At 50.4% G+C, this 20,072-nt stretch overlaps 1 protein-coding gene across 1 annotated transcript in view; it reads left to right on the forward strand.

Moving 5' to 3' along the window:
* The window catches only part of CSMD2 (CUB and Sushi multiple domains 2), a 641,557-nt gene that overhangs the window by 424 nt on the left and 621,061 nt on the right, over positions 1-20,072 (forward strand). The window contains exons 2-3 of the mRNA XM_024765304.1: positions 274-409; positions 537-656. Of these exons, the coding sequence (XP_024621072.1) occupies positions 274-409; positions 537-656 (256 nt within the window). The remainder of the gene's footprint in view (positions 1-273; positions 410-536; positions 657-20,072) is intronic.

Genomic DNA, 20,072 nt, shown 5'->3' on the forward strand with positions numbered 1-20,072 from the left:
AGCTTGGCCGGATCCGGCCAGGGGGCCTGGGAGACAGACCATCCCCGCCCGGGGTTGCGGGGCTCCCGGACCGTGGCTTCAGTTTCTTCAGCCTCCCAGCCCCCAAGGTGCTAGGCTTTTCCCAGATAAACTTTCCTGGATCCCTCCCCGCCTCCAGATCCTCGTTGGCACGCCCGTCCTGGGGGCTGGAGCGGAACGGCGCGCCCCCTCCCCATTTGCTCGTCTGCAGGGTCTGCCCTTCCCTGCCCCCGCCCATTTCTCTCGCAACTGAAGCCCGCGCCCCCGCCGGAGCCGCCCGGAGACTGCGGCCGCCACCCGCCTCCCCAAGTGTCCCCCTCCCTGGGCGCTCTGGGCTGGGAGGGGGGTCAGCTGGGCGGGGGTCCAGAGCACGCCGAGCTGGAGGACTTAGGTGGGGGCTGGAGGGTGCTGAGCGACGGGCAGGCGGGGGCGGGGGTTGCGCCCGGGGGCAGGGGAGGGAGTGTCGCCGCCAGGCTCCGCGTCGCCACATTGCCTTCGGTTTCCACTCCGCGCCAAAGTGCCCTTTCCCGCGCCCTGCTGCAGCCGAGCGCCGGGTCTGCGGCAGCGGCGGCAGCGGCGGCGCGGGCGGCGGGACCTGCTCCCGGCGACCGACTCGGGGAGGCTGAAAGACCTGGCGGGTGTGGCGAGTCCCGGAACTTCGCCGATGTGTGGCCGCAGCTTGCGGACCGGGAAGGCACGCGGACCTTGGAGAGAACCCAGTCCCCACTGGGAACCACTGGCCTCGACTGCTGCCCTTCCGCTTTACCCCCTGCACCCCTCCGAGGCTCAGCTCTAGCCACAGCCTAGAAAGTTCTGTGTCCCCGGGTGGGGACGGGTCCGACGGGCGATGCCTGGGGCCGCATTTTTATTTAGCATGGAAGCTGACGCCCACAGGGGGAGAAAACCCGTAACACCTGCTGCCCAGGCTTTGACTGAGAGCACCTCCGGCCTGGAGCTGTGTTGGGTTTTTTATTTACTTATTTATTTTGTTTTTTTTAAAACCACCGATTGAACCTTTGAAGGCTTGGCCTCAACCATCCGAGCCTCTAGGTGGTCCCTTTTTGGAAACTGCGACACTTCCCTGGCGAGCTCTTCTGTCCACTCTGGGCTCCAGCATCTTGTGAGCCAGTGCCCGCAGACCGTGTCGCCAGCTCCTTAGCCGGGAATGTTAGGGCTGCTGGTCGGGAAGGGCGCCCCGAGCCAGCCCTGGCTCTCCCATCCCTACTTGACCGGACTTTCTCAGGTTCCCCTAAGAGTCATAGCGGCCAACACCCAGAGAGGGGCGCCCGCGGTGCGCGCGCCTAGGAGCTCAGGCCTCGCGCACACCCACACCCACTGGGTGGCTGCACAGTTCACAACGACGCCGCTGGTCACCAGACTTGCCACATGAGAGGTGGGGGTACCGCTGGTACCGGCGGTACCGGCTGTCAGGCCTCTCAGACGTGTGTCCAGGAGCGGCCCCTGCTCTGGCTTAGCAGACCTGAGATTACCCCTAATATGATCCAGCTGGGTTTCTGGCTCGATTTGTCCCTGCCCCTTGGGCATGTCATGCCCCCAGGGAAAGAAGAAGGCCGACTACCGGAGCTTGCACACTGCTGGGCTGTGTTGGAATCCTGCCTTGGAGAGATCGGTTGGCTTGCAGCTCTTTGGTTGGCAGAGAAGTTGGGGGTGGGAGCGCTGAACGGCTTGGGGGAGGGGGTGCTTGCTCTCTGGTGGGCGCGCTCTGCCTTCCCATCCCGCATTTACATGTGGTGTTTGACCTTGCCAGCAGCAGAGATTTGGAAGTGGACTTGGTGACAGATGATGGCAGGATTTGGCACATTAGAGGGGGAAACACATTTATTTTGTGTTCTCTTCATGCCGTTGACTTTAAAAGATGCTCAGGACTGCGCCGTCTCTGTCTCCCTTCCTTGGCCCGGTGATGACTGGATAAAATGAATGTAGGATTTGAACCTGCCTTCAACTTGGACACTCACCCCTTCCATCTGTGCCCTCACACTTCCCCTACCCCCAGCCTCCCTAGAGACCTTCCAGCAGTTACCTCCTCCCCCTGGATGATAGATCAATCACTCTCCTGTCTTTTGTTTTCCATAAACAACTTAATCTCTAACATAAAACAAGCCAACCAGACTTCTTGGCGCCATTGACCTTGTAGCTCCCATCCCATCTTTCCTTCTCATTTACAAGGTAACTCTCTTCAGACGAGTCCTGAACTCACTTTCTCTGCGACCATTCAATCCCTGCTGACTGGCTTCTGTCCCCAGGACTGGAACTCTCTAGGAAAGATCACTGGTGACCCCCTTAATCGCCAAACCCATCTGCTTTCTCTTTCTTTACTTCTCTGAAACTGTGAACACTTTGGATTACTTCTTTTAAAATTTCTCTTCGTTGGGCTTCCGGCACACTGTGCTTGGCTGATTTTTTCTCCTACCTCTTGGCTGTTCCTTCCCAGTTTCTAATAGTAGCACTTATTCCCCTCTTGAAAGTCTGGCTTCCTGCAGTGTTCCATTCCTTATGCTTTTCCTCATTTCCTTTCACTCCTCCCTGGGTGAGCTCATCCAGGCCCATTTCTTCCACTACCACACTCTGACGCTTCCAGACAGATCTCTCCTGCCAAGATGCTTCTCCCGATATATGTCTATTGGCTTCCTAGCGCACGGAAGCTCTGGATCTAGACAGCCCGTAGAACCGGCTGACTCTTGGACATCTTCGCGTAGATGTTTCCCTTCCAAAGCAAACTCATTAGCTCTGCACCTAACCTCCAGTATCCTCCATGCAGGCTGGTGGTACTGGCAGCTTCCCAGTTACCTAGCCTGGAACCTTAGGATCATCCTCAACTCCTTCCTTATCAGGTGGCCATCAAGTTCTGTCAGTTTCATGCTCTCAAATGTTCTCAAACCTGGCTACTTTTCTCCGAATTAAGCAGCTCTGAGCATTGAAAAGACTGTTATGCTTCCCATTTCCTTAATAAGTAATTTAAAATAAAGGCAATATTAAACTGTAAGTGTAAGGGTTTTTATACTTACAGTTTAAAGTTCTGATTTTTCCCATGCTAACCACTTCATTGCTTTAAAAGAAATCAAATATCGAATTATTTAAAAAAAAATTCTCCCTGCTTTGCTTGTTTTCAGAGGCCTCTTAAAAACTGGAGCATTGACCATACCCAGTGTTTGATGACACTACTAACTGAATTGTATTCAAAGTAGTTATTTATCTGCCTCACGTATTGAACTGTGAGCTTCCTGAGGGCAGGGACAGTGCGTTATTTCTCTTGGCATCCCCAGCACCCAGCTCAGGACCTGGCATAGACTTGGTGGCTGATAGATGGTTGTTAAATCAGCAGATGATTTTTTAAAATATTTTTTTCTTGGACAGTTCACTAGGGGCTGATAAGCCTAAAATAAAGAGTTTTAGGGATCAAAGAAGCCAGTTGGTTTGCAGAGGTAATGCGACAACAAAGCCACCTGATCCCCAGTTGCTTTCCCTCCAGAACCAAATGTCACAGATTGGTAAGATAGCTCTTTAAGTTCTAGAACCAATGCAAGAACAAGCCCTAAGCATTACCCACCCCCCCACCCCCCCAGGAAAGGCATCAACGTATGGATTTGAACTTCCATTTGCAATTGAGCTGTGCGTTTATGGTTTTAAAAAAGAAACTGACCACAGCAGAGAGTGTTGACCGTATCTTGGACTGGTGACAGTGTAGCTCTGTTGAAGGTGAGGCTAGAATGATGTGGAAAGGCACTGGAGAACCAGATTGCCAGGGCTCGGACACTGCAAGGTTTGGGTGTGTCCAGAAGAGTCCAGCAGGTGGCTTCAGCGACACCAACTTGCCTCATGTGTCTCTGTTTCATCATCATTGTCATGCCAGCAGGATTTAGGGACTCTGATGGCTCAGCAGAGCCAGATGTTCGTTGTTGGAGAACTAGCTGATCTTCAGACCTCCCCAAGGCTCAGGCTGCCTGCCTGCAAAAGGGACAAGGCATCCCTGTGTTTTGGAAGGGATTAGAAATCAGAGATGCAACAGGCCCAGCACATACATATTGATTGTGCCCGTTGAATGCAAGATGGGGTTGGAACAGGAACACTGAGGACAGAGGACTCGGCCAGGAAGTCTGTGCACCCTCCCGATATCCTCCTCCGCTGCTCAGAAAGCTGTACCCAGGGGAGTGACACTAACAGCTGATGTCTGTTGAGTCCTCACCATGTGCTGATGGCAACCCAAGCACTTGCATGTATTAATTCGACCCTCACAGCAACCCAGTGAGGCCAGTAATATTATTCTCCCCATTTTATCCACAAAGAAATAGGTTCAGAGAGGACACATAACTTAACCACACCACTAGTCAGCCAGAGATTGAACCCAGGCCTGCCTGACTCCAAATCCTTTACTGGTACCCACCCTGTTATCTGATTTCTAAGGAGACCCAGCTGGTGCTACCCCTGGACTCCTTCCACACAGGCTGCCTATCTCTGTCCTGCTTTTCCCACTGGGCTGTGCCCATCAGTTACGCTGTGATGCTTTTAGCACTTGAGCCTGGATCTCAACCTTCCAACTCCTCAAGCAGCCATGGTCTATCCATCTCCACCACAGCTCCTGGAGGGTGACTACAAAGCCGTCCTTGATTTGCTTCTAGTCCCAGGCACCAGTCTCGACTGAACTCTGCTGTGAACTCTCACAACCGAGGTTGTAAAACTCCTCGTATTGTAAAACGCATCAGGACATATCGGGATTTCTTGTTTAATGAGACAACGTCTGCCTTTCCCTAAGGCTCCATGAACTCAGGCGAGCAGTGTAGCCCAGATCACAGCACATAGCAGACACTCAATAAACACCTGGTGAAAGGATCAGAGGCAGGTCCTCTGGAGCCCAGGGTTCCCTTTCTCTATGACTGTCCTTTTGGACATTCCCAAGGCAAGGGGCTTGGAGGAGTGGGATGTGATGAAGGGGCATCCCCAGGTGGGAGGCGGCCCTGTGTCCTTCTACGTATTACCAACAATAGCTCTCCTTTACTGAGTACTGGCTTAGTGCTTTATAGACATTCCTATTCAATTCTCACAACAGTTCAGGTACTATAATATCACATTTGAAGAGACTGAGACTCAGAAATTAAACAATTTGGCCAAGATTATAGAGCAGATAGGAGAGGAGACAGGATTGAACCTCAGGGCTTCCTGACTCTAGGGCCCATCCTTTTAATTCGTGGAAAGCATCCGACACAGTGCCGGACCTGTTGTTAGCATTCAGTGTATGTTAAATGCTGCCACTACCTCTACTGCTGCTACTGTTGTCCGCATGTCCACATGCACCAGCCTCTTGGAATTATAAGAGAAACAGTTCTCATCCTATGCCACTCTAAGATGCCACCAGATGCATCAGCAAGTCTTTCCTCTGCTCCTCCCACTGAAAGCACACTCCTTAGAACCTGGCGGACTCACCCACCTATCAGGCCTTGTTAGTACACCCCTTCCTGGAGGGGTGAAGAGGGCAGACCCTCTAGCTCCCCCTAGAGGTTGGAGAATGTCACTGACACTGCCTTCCTTGGGTTTCACTCTGAGTGGGATATGGCCTCCCAATCCCTCCTCTCCGTCCGCTACAGAGATTTTCCACGACAACAGGGGAACATCTGGGTGAACCTGAAAATGGAGGGTTACCTCAGAGTTTTCCACCTCACAGAGACACTGTCTCAGGATTCAGCGGCTTTGAATAGAATTCGGCTTCCCGTTGGGCCCACAGAAAGCAAAGGGTAGGCTATGCAGTGTGGGTTTCTCAACTTGAAAATAGTGGTGTGGTTCTTAGAGCTCTTTCCTGGTTCTTGTAAGTTAAGAGAAACATGAAACTCATATTTATTTTCTTTCTGGATGTGGGAGCTCAACCCCCTGGGCTATCTTTTCATACCCCACCTTTAAAGATGAGATTCTTTTTTGGGGGGACCTGTACAAATTCAAGACATAATAAGAATTACATACTCTTTTTAGAGCATGCTTTTGATTCCCTATCAATAGATTAAGCATTTTGGAAGTTGTTTGAAAAAAAATAAAGATGAGATTCTGTATCTTTTTTTCCCTCCTCTTCCACCCCAATACACACTTAACTCTTAGATCTCTGGGGTCCTTTGGCTTTCTCATGTAGTTTCGCATGACATGAAGAATGGTCATGCCCTGTATACATTAAAAAAGAACTTTGGCCAAGCAGGAGACGGGAGGGGAGCAGGCGGGAGATGGGATGGGAGTGGATGGAATGGAATATGATGGGGTGGGATTGGAGAAACAGGATAATTTGAGATGGACTGAGGTGAAGTAGGAAGGAGTGAGTTGGGGTAGGATCAAGCATGGGTTGGGATGTATATTGGGATGGAACAGATAGAATGAATTGGGACGGACTGAGATGGGTGGTGGAATGAAATGGAATAGGATTGAGTAAAATATGATGGTTTGAGGTGGAATTGGGAGATACAGAGTGTTCGGGGGATTGACTGGGATAGGACGGAGTGAAGTGGGATAGGATTGGGTCAGAATGGATTGGGATGGGATGGGATGGGGCGGGATAACATGGGATGGGTGGAGTTGAGTTGGGGTAGAGTGGGACGATCGGGATATGGTAGAGTGGAGTGAATGAGTTGTGGTGGGATGGGGTGAGATGGGGATGAGTTAGGATGTATTGGGGTGGCTTAGGTTGGGTGAATTGGGAGGGGATACGGGAGATGTAGTGGGATTATATAACCAATTGAGTGGGCACTGTGAGGAAATGGGAAATTAAGGAGGGTACCAGAAACAACCTAACCTGCTTCACCTTATTGTAGCATCTTCATCTTCCTCCCCAGAACTCCTCAGTTCCTCATTTGCCTGAACTGTAAAATTTCTAGCAGATAGAAAGTCCCCATCAGCCCTTGGTTCCACACTGGTGTCGATTCTAAAATGCTGATGGCTCCACTCTCCGCTACTAGGGGTCTTCAGGGAGAAATTGGAAGTCCTGTGTGGCCACCACCGTGAACCCTAGCAGAGAAATATGCCAGGCACAAGGCAGGAGCCCCAGTGCAGCCCTTGTCAAGCCCAACATCAGAGAAGGGCACTGTGCCCACCCTGGAGCTAGCGGGGTGGCTGTACCCACGGAAAGCAAAGTTCTGGGTAGTGTAGGGGTTCACCTCTGTGGTCCCCTCTTTTGAGGAGTTTCCCCACTGGAAACTGCCTTTCAGTTTCTACCTATTTGTTTCTTATTGTTGGAAAATTTTAAACTGAATTGAGCTCTAAGGAGATGTCAATTCTGCCCTTGAAAATCATCGTTATAAGACACTCTTGTGATTCTAAAAATAATGTCTGTGTAGTTAAATCACTGACAGCAAGCACCAAGATAACTCTTAGAAACTTATTTGAGAATCTCCCACGTGGTCTGGAGCAGAAAATAAGGGCTCATATTGTGGCACAAATAGCCTTCCTCCCTGCCCATGTCTCATTTATACTCAAGTGCAATTATAATCCAGAAACCCAAAAAATTATGTGTCCATCTTCTTGCTTTTCAAATAGGCAATAGAATAAGGTCCATTATTAAGTAGCTACATCTATTTATTGATTGAAAGTAAGCAGGTGTGACAGTTGCAACTTGGGAGAAGGCAGAAACTTTGAAATAGACCATTTGAGATACAAGCGAATTATCAGAGATTGCCTAGGCATTTTGTGCAGAGTGATTGATAACCCTTTCTGAGATGAGCAAGTGTGGTAGAGTCGACTCAGGCCCCGGGAGGTTTGTCTGCGGGTTGCTGCCTAACTCCCCACCCCAGCCTGAGTCTTACCACCTCCTGCCCTCATCACTCCTCCATCACCATGTCAGGGGTAGGAGTCAAAGGTGGAGAGAGGCTCAGAGACTGGGTGAGGCTTGGTGATGGTGCATGGGATTTCTGGCACATTACTTGGCAACAAAAAGGAGGTGAAAGTTTAATGATTTATTTTCAATCCATGACCAACAAGGACCTACTGTATAGCACAAGGAACTGTGCTCAATATTCTATAATAACCTAAATGGGAAAAGAACTTGAAAAAGAATAGATACATGTATAACTGAATCACTTTGCTGTACACCTGAAACTAACACAACATTGTAAATCAACTTTACTCCAATATAAAATAAAAATGAAAAAATAAAATAAAATATTCCTAGCATGAAAACTGCCCCTTCAAGGATGGCATCCCTCCCCTCAGGGACCTGTGTTGCCCTGCTCTCCTGGCCTTTGTCATTTGTGCAGTCCTAGAAGGGTTGAGCCATGGCAGATTCATAGCTGAAAGAAACACGTTCTGATATATTTGATATGTTTCTTGAACTTTGGCCTGAGAGTCAGGAAACTAGTCTTCCAGCCTTGGTCATGCCTCTACATCTCATTTCTTCTTCCTGGGTCTGACTTCCTTGCCTGTAAAGTGGAGATAATAGTACCCACCTTGTCTATGTAATGCTGAACTTGGCATTATTTAATCAACAAAACAAAAAGGATCCAGAGATTTTAGAGTAGGTCACCAGTGTAAGCCCCATCCAATGGGAGATCCTGCCCAGTGGCCAGGCTGGCTTGGCATGCCAGGGATGTGAATCTCGCTACCTTTGCAGACAGCCTGCTTGGCTATGCTTCAGGGCGCAGGGGTAGTGGATGAAGGAGGGTGAACTCATTCAGCTTCCTGGCCCTTATCCATTCTTACCCTCCAAGTGGCTGATCCTGAGAAGTTGAAAGGGAGGACACGAACAGTTCCCATCCACCGCCCATCAGGTATCTGCTGCAGCCTCCTCCCTTCCCACCCACCCACGTACCCCGGGGCAGCATCACTGAACTTGGGCTGGGAGAGGTGATTGCTAGGGCTTCATATTCACTAAGACATCCATCCAGGGGACAAGATTTGCCCCGAGGCCTTTTAACTCTAGCAAGATGGAAATTCCCTGTGTTTGAGGACCACTGGGGCTCACATCTCCTGTGACATTTTGTTCCAAGAAACACGGAAAGAGGAAAATGTAACAAGGATAGTTTTCCTGGTCATGTGGAAGGCACTGCTGGGTGTTTTTTGGTTTCTGCTTTTTTCTTTTTTTCTTTGAGCGTGACGTGGAATTAACCTACCCTCAGATCATGACACTTTATGATCATCTATCTATGAAAGGCTCCTTTCTTGTTTTATTTAAAAAAATTTCCTTCCTTTATCCCCAATCCCAAGGCAATTGTTGCCTTCTCCCATCAGTACGCACTCTAATATATTTTATATATATCTTGAAATATGCATGGATCCTTATAAAATATGTAAGGTTGTTTTGTGTGCATATGTAAATTTACATAAATGATAGTGAGCTATAAATTTAATCAAGTGAATTGCTTTATTGACTTAGCACTATATTTTATAGATCTAGCCCTGCTCCTTGTGTGTGTCTAGTCCTTCACTGCATTATGAGTTGTGCATCCATCACATTGTATATATCCACTCCCCCTGGGAATAAACCCCTGGCTTGTCTGTAACTCCTCCTGACTAACATGAAGCTCTGGAGAACATCCTTGTACATTCTCTCTTGGGACCCCGTGTAAGAATAACTCTGGGCTATACAGAGTGGACGATTGGGATCCCTGAGTTAACATGTTGATTTTGTATGATATGCCATAATATTTTCCAGAGCAGCTGAGCTAGGGCTCATTTCCACCAAGAGTGCACTAGAGTTTCTGTCTCCCCATGTCGTTACCAATACTAACATTGTCCACCTTTCTAATTTTTTTCCATTCTGATAAGTTTAAAGCGCCATCTCGTTTTGTTTTATTTTGCATTTCTCTGATGACTAGTAAGTTTGAATAGCTCTTATATGCTTGTTAGCTATTTGAGCTTCTCTTTTTGTGAATCGCCTAGTCATATTCTTTTCCTTTTTTTTTTTTTTTTTGCGGTACGCGGGCCTCTCACTGTTGTGGCCTCTCCCGTTGCGGAGCACAGGCTCCGGACGTGCAGGCTCAGCGGCCATGGCTCACGGGCCCGGACGCTCCGTGGCATGTGCGATCCTCCTGGACCGGGGCACGAACCCGCGTCCCCTGCATCGGCAGGCGGACTCTCAACCACTGCACCACCAGGGAAGCCCTCTTTTCCTATTTTTAAATTGGATTTCCTGTCTTAATTTAGAAAAATCTGGGTTTGATTTTCAGGAGTTCCTTTTATATTCCAGATATTGCCCTCTGTCAGTTTTAGAGATTACAGACAACTTCTCCCAATCTTTCATCTATTTTGTTTATGATGTCTTTCTTTGGACAGAGATGCTTCATTTTGAGGTAGTCAGATTCATCAATGTTTTGTGGAAGGCAGAAGTTGGGATACGCAGCTGCACTGATGAGCTAAGGGGCAGGGTGGGCTCCCAGGCCCACCTGAGTCCATCCTTCTACAGGGATGGCTCTCTGTATGGAGGGCTTTGAGCAGTCCCAGAGCCTTCCTGTCCATACTGGGGCCCCAATTCCTATAGGAGGTCTTTCTTCTGGTTCAAGGCACTGTGTTTTAGAAGGTGCCAGTTAAACTACAAATAAATTACTGGATGGGTGCCACACTTAGAGAATGTGAGGGATTACTTAGCCCTTCAGCAGGCATTTATAGAGCGCCTGTGCTGGGCCTGAGCTCTCAGATGCATTGGGGACCATGGACAAGTTTCAAAGATAAGGGTACATAAGAGAGACAACTGCCTGCATATTCATAGCAGCATTAGTCATGATATCCAAAAGGTGGAAATAACCCAAGTGTCTACTGATGGATAAATGGATAAACAAAATGTGGCATCTACATACAGTGTAATATTATTCACCCTTAAAAAGGAAGAAGAGGGCTTCCCTGGTGGCGCAGTGGTTGAGAGTCTGCCTGCCGATGCAGGGGACACGGGTTCGTGCCCCGGTCCGAGAGGATCCCACATGCCGTGGAGCGGCTGGGCCCGTGAGCCATGTCCGCTGAGCCTGCGCGTCCATAGCCTGTGCTCCGCAGCGGGAGAGGCCACAGCAGTGAGAGGCCCGCGTACCGGGGGAAAAAAAAAAAAAAGGAAGGAGATTCTACATTCTACAACTTGGATAAGCCTTGAAGACATTATGTTAAGTGAACTAAGCCAGTCACAAAAGAACAAATACCATATGGTTCCAGTTATATGAAGTACTCAGAGTAGTCAGATCCACGGAGACAGAAAGTAGAATGCTGGTCGCTGGGGCTGGGGTTGGGGGCTTGAAGGGAATGGGGGGTTGTTTTCTTAATGAATAGAGTTTCAGTTTTGCAAGATGGAAGGAGTTCTGGAGATGCATGGTGCTGATGGTTGCACAGCAACGTGAGTCACCTTAACGCCACTGAACTGTGCACTTAAAAATGGTTAACGTGGTCACTTTTAGGTTATATATATTTTGCCACAGTTAGAAAAAAAGAGGGGTAACTCTCCAGACTCCAGGGGTCAGGAAGGTCTCCTAGAGCAAGTGATGTTTAGGCTGAGACTCGCAGGATAGATAGCAGAGAGCAGATGAAGAGAGGCAGCAGGGGGATGGATTCCAACAATGGAAACATACTTGTACAGGCTCATGGTTGGGTGGAAGTGAGGCATGTTCAAGGTCTGGAAGTAGCTCAGTGTGACAAATAAGGGCCATGAAGAGTCGAGAGGGTTTAGAGCAGGGGTGTGGCCCCATCAGCTTGGTTTGCTGGTGCAGGTCTTGAAGGAATGCGGTGATGATGAGGGCAGGGTGTGGACCAGGGCACTGCTGGGGAAGGCAGGTCTTGGTGCCCCTTGGGGAGAGGTCAGCAAGGAGGATATGAGGGCATCCTCTTCCTTCCGCATTTTTTTTACCCTGTTCCCCACCTTCCCAGAGAGGGTAAAACAGAACTGTCAAAAGTCCATGAAATCCACGTAATAACTTGTGGATTGTAAGTCACAGTTCTGTTAATCCTGCCTCAGTGAGAACATCCCACAACTTTCTGCAAGAAAGAAAGGTAAAATAGTTAGTCTACCTGCTCGGGGATGACTCCACAGGCCGTTTCAACATCCCATCTCCTGCGGAGACCTGCCGTACTCTTATCTTGTCCAGGTCGCGTGTGCCCCTCCACATTTTGGTCAGTCTGCACCCCGTGGTCCACCTCCTCTCCTCTTCTGACCTCTCTAGTTATCTCCTGCCCCTTTCCTGCTCCCTCCTTTTCCCAGTCCTGTTATTTTCCTGACACCAAAAGTCTTCATTCTCATTTTAGAGTCATCCTCCCACCCCCAGCCTCACCATCAATTTGAGCCTCCTTCTGACCTTTGACCTTGTTGCCTCCACCCCTTCCTCACCTAGGACCTGCCCTCTCCATGGCCTTTCCTTTAGCCAGGCTTCAGCCCACCAGCTCTGTCAGCAAGGAGGATTTTCAATGCTTTTAGCTGCTCCCATCTGCTTAGGACCAGTGGGGCTGGGTCCTTTGGACGTTCACTGAGCTCACGGTGCAGTGGCCCTGGCCTGGGGGTCAGGGATACAAATACCATTTAAAACCAAGTGCCTTCCTCAAGGACAGTTACAGGCTCCTAAAGGCCCAGGGAACTGTGAGAATAGAGGAGGGGGAGGGGCAGCAGGGCAAGCTTCACCTAGGGGAGTGAACAGGCGTCCTTCGGAGGAGAATAATATGGGGGTAGGAGGTCCTAGGTAGAGGGAGTGGCCTGGACGAAGGCTTGAGGCAGGAAGCTGTGTCGGGAGATGTCAAGTTTGCATGCCCCTCCATCAGCATCATTATCGTGGAAGCTGGAATCGGTCTTTCAGGGAACACTCGGGAGATGCTGAGAGCTGTACTTTCCCCTCCCTAAACCCTGTGGCACTCCTAAGAAGGTGATGATTTTGCAGTTGAGGAAACTGAGATTTAAGGAGATTAAGTTACTCGCCCAAGACTAGACAACAGGGAGGGAGAGAGCCTGGATTTAAACCTGGTCTGATTCTGGCACCCACAGGCTTAACAACCACTGTCGTACCCAGGTTTCTCAGTCACAAATGTAGATTCCCAGGCCCTCCCTGGATCTTCTGAATCGGAGTATCTGGGAGCAGGGTGTGGAAGCTACATCCTTAATAAATTCCTGGTGTTACTATTATGCGCATTAAGTCTGTCTAGGAACCTCTTAGGCAAACAGCTCCCGACGCCTGAAGGTGGAGCCCAGAGGAGATGGACCTTCAGCCGTCCACTCCTCTGCAATGACCGTGGCCTTGACCGCACCCAGGAGTCAACAGAGGAAGGGCTTCCTGCTTCCCCTCCCCACTGCTTTCCTCTCAGCTCTGCCCTGGTGGACCTGGGACCCCAGAGGTGACCAGATTAGTGCTGCTGAGATTCGGTGGCCCCCAAGAAGAGGCTGGGGAAGCATACCAGCCCCACAGGCCTGCATCCCATACCCGAACTGCTTAGCGCACCTAACAGAAGGCCTGTTGGTCCGGGTGGGCCTGACAGCTCTGAGCTCCTGATTTACCACGTCCTTCCACCAGCCCCTGGTTTGTTAGGTGAGAAAGCAGGATGCTCAGGGGAGTCTTATCCTCAACTTCCTTGTGTACTAACTCCTATTATTCCAGGTTTAATACTTGAAGAGCGGACACAAAGCACTGAAGGGCCATTTTCCTGGGGCCTGTTGCTGGGAGCCAGCTGTATTTTCGGACAGAGGCGAAACAGGCAGGCTAAGGCGGGGTGGCCAGTCGTGGTCAGGGTCAGGGCAGACGGGGAAGGCTCCCAAGGGTGAGGCCAAGGCGTCCAGGTTTGTTCCTGGCTGGAGCAGGACACAGCTGCCAGGGGAGGGGCTCTAGCCCAGTGGATGGACATTTAGGGAGTCTGTTGTCCCTGTGAGGAGCCGGAGACTCTGCAGAGAAACCTAGGCAAAGGGCCAGTTATGCAAATAGGGATGCTAAGACAGGAAGTACAGAAGTACAGAGACTCTGGGAGGCCAGGGGGTCGGGGGGAAGGGGGTAGAGGGGGTCATTCATTCATTCATTCATTTGGCCAAGTGTTTCTTGGGTTTCAGGAAGTCGGGTAGGGACTATTAAATGAGTGCCCTGAGAGAGAAAGATTTCATGATCAGATGAATTTGGGAATCACTAGACCTCTGGTTTCCAATGTGTGGTCCAAGGCTTTGCCAGGAAGCTTCATAGAATTGCAGCTTCACTGTCCTGCCTGTAAAGGTGTATGTTTGCCTGACTCTCAGCATGCAGCTTTCCTACCCCATGTCCATATAAATCTGTGCCCCACTGACAAGCATTTGGGTTCTTTTATTCACCGCTGTGTCCCTAGCACCTAGGACCGTGCCTGGAGCAGGGGAGACGCTCAGTCAATATTGATTGAATTCTCACCAGGTGATTGTCAGGTCCAAGTGAACACCCTGGAAGCTGTTTTCTGAGCAGCAGAGACACAGTGCAGATTTCCTTTCTGTTTTCTTTTGCTGTATCAGATACAGCTGACGTCCTAAGGTGAAGAATTGCTGAGAGGCTTGGGCGAGGGGTTGGTGGAGATTTTTGATGCAGAGCAGTGGGATAGCTGCTTTGTGCCAGCCTGTGTTTCAGGACGATCCTGATGTGGCTGGAATCTTTGAGCTGGAAGCCATTGTTAAAAGTCAATGTTTTGAGAAGAGTTAGCTATTAACACCTTAGTAAAAAAAATGAACTGATCAGTCTGGAGCGATTAGAGTCAGATAAGGTGGTAAAGGGTAAATTTGTGTGTATCGGGACCCACCCAATGTCCCCAGGCCTCAGATTTCGAACCTAGGAGTCAATCTGACCCAACCTTGTTCCTCTCTTTTTTTTTTTTTTTTTTTTTTGCGGTACGCGGGCCTCTCACTGTTGTGGCCTCTCCCGCCGGCCACGGAGCACAGGCTCCGGACGCGCAGGCTCAGCGGCCATGGCTCATGGGCCCAGCCGCTCCACGGCATGTGGGATCCTCCCGGACCAGGGCACGAACCCACGTCCCCTGCACCGGCAGGCGGACTCTCAACCACTGCGCCACCAGGGAAGCCCCCTCTCTTTTCTCTTGATCCGGCTCTTCTTGGCCTCTCCCACTCAGCTCAGTCCTGGTGTGTCCTTCCTCTGGCTCTGTGCCACCCTGAACCACAGGCTCCATCTGGGACTGTTCTCATCTCTGGGGCAGCCTCACCCACTCATCCCCCTGAACAACCTTGTTTCCTACATCACACAAAAATTGACACTAAAGGAAACAACTGCATGAACCTTGCTGCTGAACTTGGGTAGGAAAGCCCCCAGGATGCTGTGCCCTGCGCTACCCAGGAATGTTGCTGCTGTAATTGGCTAATTGGCGTTCCTGCTTCCCATTTCTCTAACCCCTCTCTCCTCTGTTTCCTTTCCATTAGCCCAGAAACACACTTTGTTTTCATCTTAAAAACACACTAAACACCACCCCTCCCTTGACTCTGCACCTGCTTTTGACTGTCACCCTGTCTCTCTCCTTCCTTTCCTGGTCTGGCTTCCTGAGAGAGTGTCTGCCAAGGTACTTCTCAACCCCTGTCATCTGGTTTCCACACGCCCCACTCCGGCGGAAGTGCTCCCGTCCAGGGCACCACATGACTTCGTATTTTCCAAATCCAAGCCTCTCTCTCCACTTCTAGACCTTTCTCAGTCCTTCCACAGCCTGCCTCTTGCCCTTCCATCCGCCTTCTCCCCTCTTCAGCATCTGACACTGCTCATCATTTCCTCCCATTTAAAATTTGCTGTCATTATTATTGTTCCCAGGCCTTAGCTGACCTCTCTTTTTATTCTACATTCATTTCTTCCTGTGGCTTTGTGCCACTGTCCAACTGCTGATAATCTCCACATCCCACATTTAGGTGCAGACCTTGCCTCTGAACTCCAGAGCCACATACCACCCGGCCAATCCATGGCCCCGCACTCAGCATGCCATCTACTGAATTCTTCCTTTCTGTTGTCACCTGTGTCACGCCCCTTACCCCCAGCAGTCTCACCATCCCATATTCTTTTGTGTCTCACCTCCATGCATCTTCCTAAGCCAGAAGCCTGGGCATCGTCCTTGAATTCCACCCCTACCCATTCCCTTTCACTAATCCAATCTTGTGGATTCTACCTCCCCAATAGCTCTCCAGCTTCCCCACAGTCTCACTAGTGCTTCTGAGGTGCAGGCCTCAGTCTTTGTTCCTGGACACTTGGGACCCAGCATTCTGGCCTTGACAGTGGCAGCCATTTGGTCTCCCACAGTCATTCTTGTCTTCCTCCAGTTGATGGTGCATGGTTTGGTAAGAGACACACAGAAGAGCGGCTTTACTCTCTGGATGGAAGGGGAAGGACGAGACAAAGGTCAGTGAGAAGTTGGCGCCCCTTGAAGAAGTAGCAAAGACTCTGAAGCTCTTGGGATAAGAGTGGGTCTTGGGAGGAGTTTAAGCTGATGTGCCATGGACAGCTGTTCCTATCACCCCCTCCCTTCCAGGGTTCTGACTGATGGGGTGTAAGGACAAAGAGTGTCAGTTGAGAGGAAGGGAAAGTACTGATTCATTTATTAATAGCTGGGCATGTGCCTGACACCCCTCGAGGCACTGGCTTTTGGTCCATCATGTTGGAGAGCATGGCTCAGGCCTGAGCCCTGTGGTGCTTTTTTTTTTTTTTTTTTTTTTTACTATCGCGGCCTCTCTTGTTGCAGAGCACAGGCTCCAGACGCGCAGGCTCAGTAGTTGTGGCTCACGGGCCTAGTTGCTCCACGGCATGTGGGGTCCTCCCAGACCAGGGCTTGAACCCGTGTCCCCTGCATTAGCAGGCAGATTCTCAACCACTGCGCCACCACAGAAGCCCCCCCCACCGTGGTGCTTTTCACGTCCCACTGTGAGGGTAAATCTTGGGAACTGAGCACTCGGGATCCTTGACAGAATCAGGACTGGGAAAGGGTCTACAGCGTACACTCAGCGCCCCCTTTCTCAGCCGGCTTTCAGCACGAGAATGATGGGCTTGCTCTACGCAGGGGTTTTAGGTAGGACGGGGGCCATCTGGTGGACATGCTTTGCCTTTTAGACCAGTGCCCCTGCCCCCTGGGGGAAAGGGAGATCCCCCCTCCTCTGCGGGCTGAGGCTGCGTGCTGAGAGGCGGGGGACCAGGCTCCTAAACGCCTCCCTCTCCCAACACAGCCCAACTTTGTTATGACTGAGGACACGCTCCTGTTCTCCAAGTTCCTACCAAGAAACTTGTGTATCAAGGCACTGTTTCCAGCAGTCTGCATTTATCGAAAGGGGCATGGATTCTTTTCCCCATTTTTATTCCTAAAGAAATATGTAACTGCCAGTTGTTTCGGGTCCGTTGGCCCTGATCGGCTCTCTCCCCACATCCCACCCACCCCGAAACAGTTACAGGGAAACTGTGCCATGGGGTTAGAACGAGTGCAGGAGGCCCAGGCTTCGTTTCCGTTCTGCCCTCACACGGAGGTGGGCAAAGCCACATCCAACCTGTGGAAAGCCCCTCCTTCCTACCTTTCAGCTCTCTGTCCCAGAGCCCCAGGCTCCTTCCCACCTTCTTGTGGCCTCAGTCTTCCTTCATTTCTCGCACGCTGTCTGAGTTGACACCCTGATTTCTAACATGGGTGGTTCTGATCTTCCGCCCTGGGAAAAGGCATCTTCTTGGGAACTCACTCTTACTCCCTTTATCTATGGTTGAGACGCTCCCATTCATTCCCGAATGCACCTCATTGCATTTCTCCTTTCAAAGCAGCAGACAGTCCTGCCAAGGGGCTAAGGTTTCTCAGGAGGCCCTAGGCAGAGAGGCTGGGGAAAACAACACCCCTTAATTGTCAAGCCTGTGGGCTCCATCCCACCAATCAGAATGGACAAAGGGCAGCGTGACCTCACTGACTGGGACGGGTTCCAGCCCGAAGCAGACACTTGGCATTTATTTGCCTGTGCATTTTGATGGTGGATAAATGCAGTTTCTGTTAGGCTCTTTGAAGTATTGAAAGTAGCTCACACACTCTCATCACTGCCTTTGAAGACACGTAGGGGTCTGGGAACCCCAGGCAGGGCCGTGATCTTGTCCAGTACCTCCTCTGCACCCTCCCTGCCACGCCTTTCTTCCCCTCTCAAATCTGGAACCAGACAGAGTGAAAAACAACAAGAGGAGTCAGATGGAGGGATCACGATGTCAGCTCATTACTGATGGAGCTGGTTGGAGACTGTGGCTTTGGATATGCGGCCAAAGTGGCTTGTCAATACATCACTCTTGAATGGGAGAGACTTACCCACCCATTCAGGGGCAAAAGGGGGCAACCTGGGGCCTCCCTCATAGGGGCCAAGCCTGCTGGACTAAGTTTAGGGTGGTGCGAGGCGGGTGGGGCTGAGCTGAGCTCGCCAAGTTCTCCCCCCGCAACTCACTATTTAGACAGGTCACTCCCCTCCTGCAGGGGGCGAGAGTGAGGGGTCAGGGAGACCAGAGAAATATGCGTGTGCGGTACTTTGTCCTCTGGGGCATGGAGTGGGAACGTTCTCGCCTCTGTGGAGTTGGGGCTTGGGTGAGCACGTACTCTCCTACCTGGCCGTGTTGGATCTGGGCCAGAGCAGGTCAGCATCGCCTGCAGCTTGGGGTAGCAAACATGCCTGTCCCTCCCACCCTGGAGGGATGGTTGGAGCCCCATCCACTTTGGGTGCAGCTACGGATGCCAGCCAACCTTGGAGATTTCTCAGAGCCCTTACCAGGCCTGGAGGAGATGTTGACTAAGATTGATCGTCTGGCCCGCTTGTCTCTGTGACATATTTAAATAAGAAAATATATTGTTCTTTTTTCTTTTCCTTTCGTCGTCTCCTGGAAGAGTAGATGGAGAATGTGCTTCATCCAGGTGAAGTTTAGGAAATGGGACTGCTGTTTAAAATGCCTCTGCTCTGCAGTCAGACCTGATTCTCCTTGGTTAACTTCTTGATAGAAACTGATGTCAGATTAGGGCCAGGCACCATACATTTGCTTTGCAGATGAAGGACCACAATTGAGTGGAATAATAGGTCCAAGGCAAGAGGAGCAGTTGGGGTATGACGGGGGAAGTTACTAGCCTAACAGTAGAAATACCAAGACTTTTTCCTTTTCTCATCCTCCCTTCCCCTCCCCTCTCCTCCCCTTCCCTTCCCTTCCGTCTTTTCCCCTTCCTTCTATGCATCCAGCTATCTGTGTATCCATTCAGCCATGTTGTGTTGAGCTCCCACACTGTTCTGGACTCTGTGTGGGGTTCTGGTACCTAGAGGTGATGACATGTATAGTTTCTGTCCCCCCAGCCCCACCCCCTAAGTTTTCATTCTTTCTAACGTATCACCACTGGGGTGGACAGATAACTAAGCGTAACTTAAATGTGACGTGATGAGTACCACAATAGAGTTTAGCATGGGACTGGGATGGGGGTAATGGGAGGACAGAGGAAGGGCAGGAATCCAACCAGGGACCACTAGGGATAACTTCCTGGATAGACTTTGAAGGTAGAGCCGAGAGGGTCCAGTGGGAGTTGGTCTAGGGAAGACAGAGAAGAGTAACCTGTGGCTTCTTGACCTGGTAGCGATGGTGGTAATGGGCCGGAGGCCACTTCTTGGGGGCGATAGTGTGTCGCCTGGGTGGGATGTCTGTGTGATTCTGATGCTGTGTTGGGCACGTCGCTGTACACAGTCACTGGGCAGCAAGACCCCACTGAGCTAGGTCGTATAGTTATTCCCATTTTATAGAAATAGAAACTGAAGTTTGGAGGAATGAAATTACTTGTCCAAAGATCACACAGGGGGTAGAAGATGGAGCTGCGACCATTGCTGCCGCATAGTGCCACCCATGCGGAGTCTCTTGACAGTGTTTCTACAGCTGTTTCCACCACAGCACACAACCCAGGATCCCTGGAGAGAGTCCTACACTGGCACGAATCACAAACTGTTTTTGTTATAATAGTGGTGATAACATTATCTTCATGTCTGCAGTTTCTCCTGTGAGCCACTGCACCAATCATTTTATTTACACCATCTAATATACATCTAACAGCAGGCTTGTAAGATAAATGACATTATTACCCCCATTTGCAGATGGGCAAACTGAGGCTCGGTGACGTTACTAATGGCTCAAGGTGATACACGGTGTCGAGCAGCC

The sequence above is a fragment of the Neophocaena asiaeorientalis genome, unplaced genomic scaffold (assembly GCF_003031525.2).
Source record: "Neophocaena asiaeorientalis asiaeorientalis breed wild unplaced genomic scaffold, Neophocaena_asiaeorientalis_V1.1 scaffold409, whole genome shotgun sequence".
Lineage (NCBI taxonomy): Eukaryota > Metazoa > Chordata > Mammalia > Artiodactyla > Phocoenidae > Neophocaena > Neophocaena asiaeorientalis.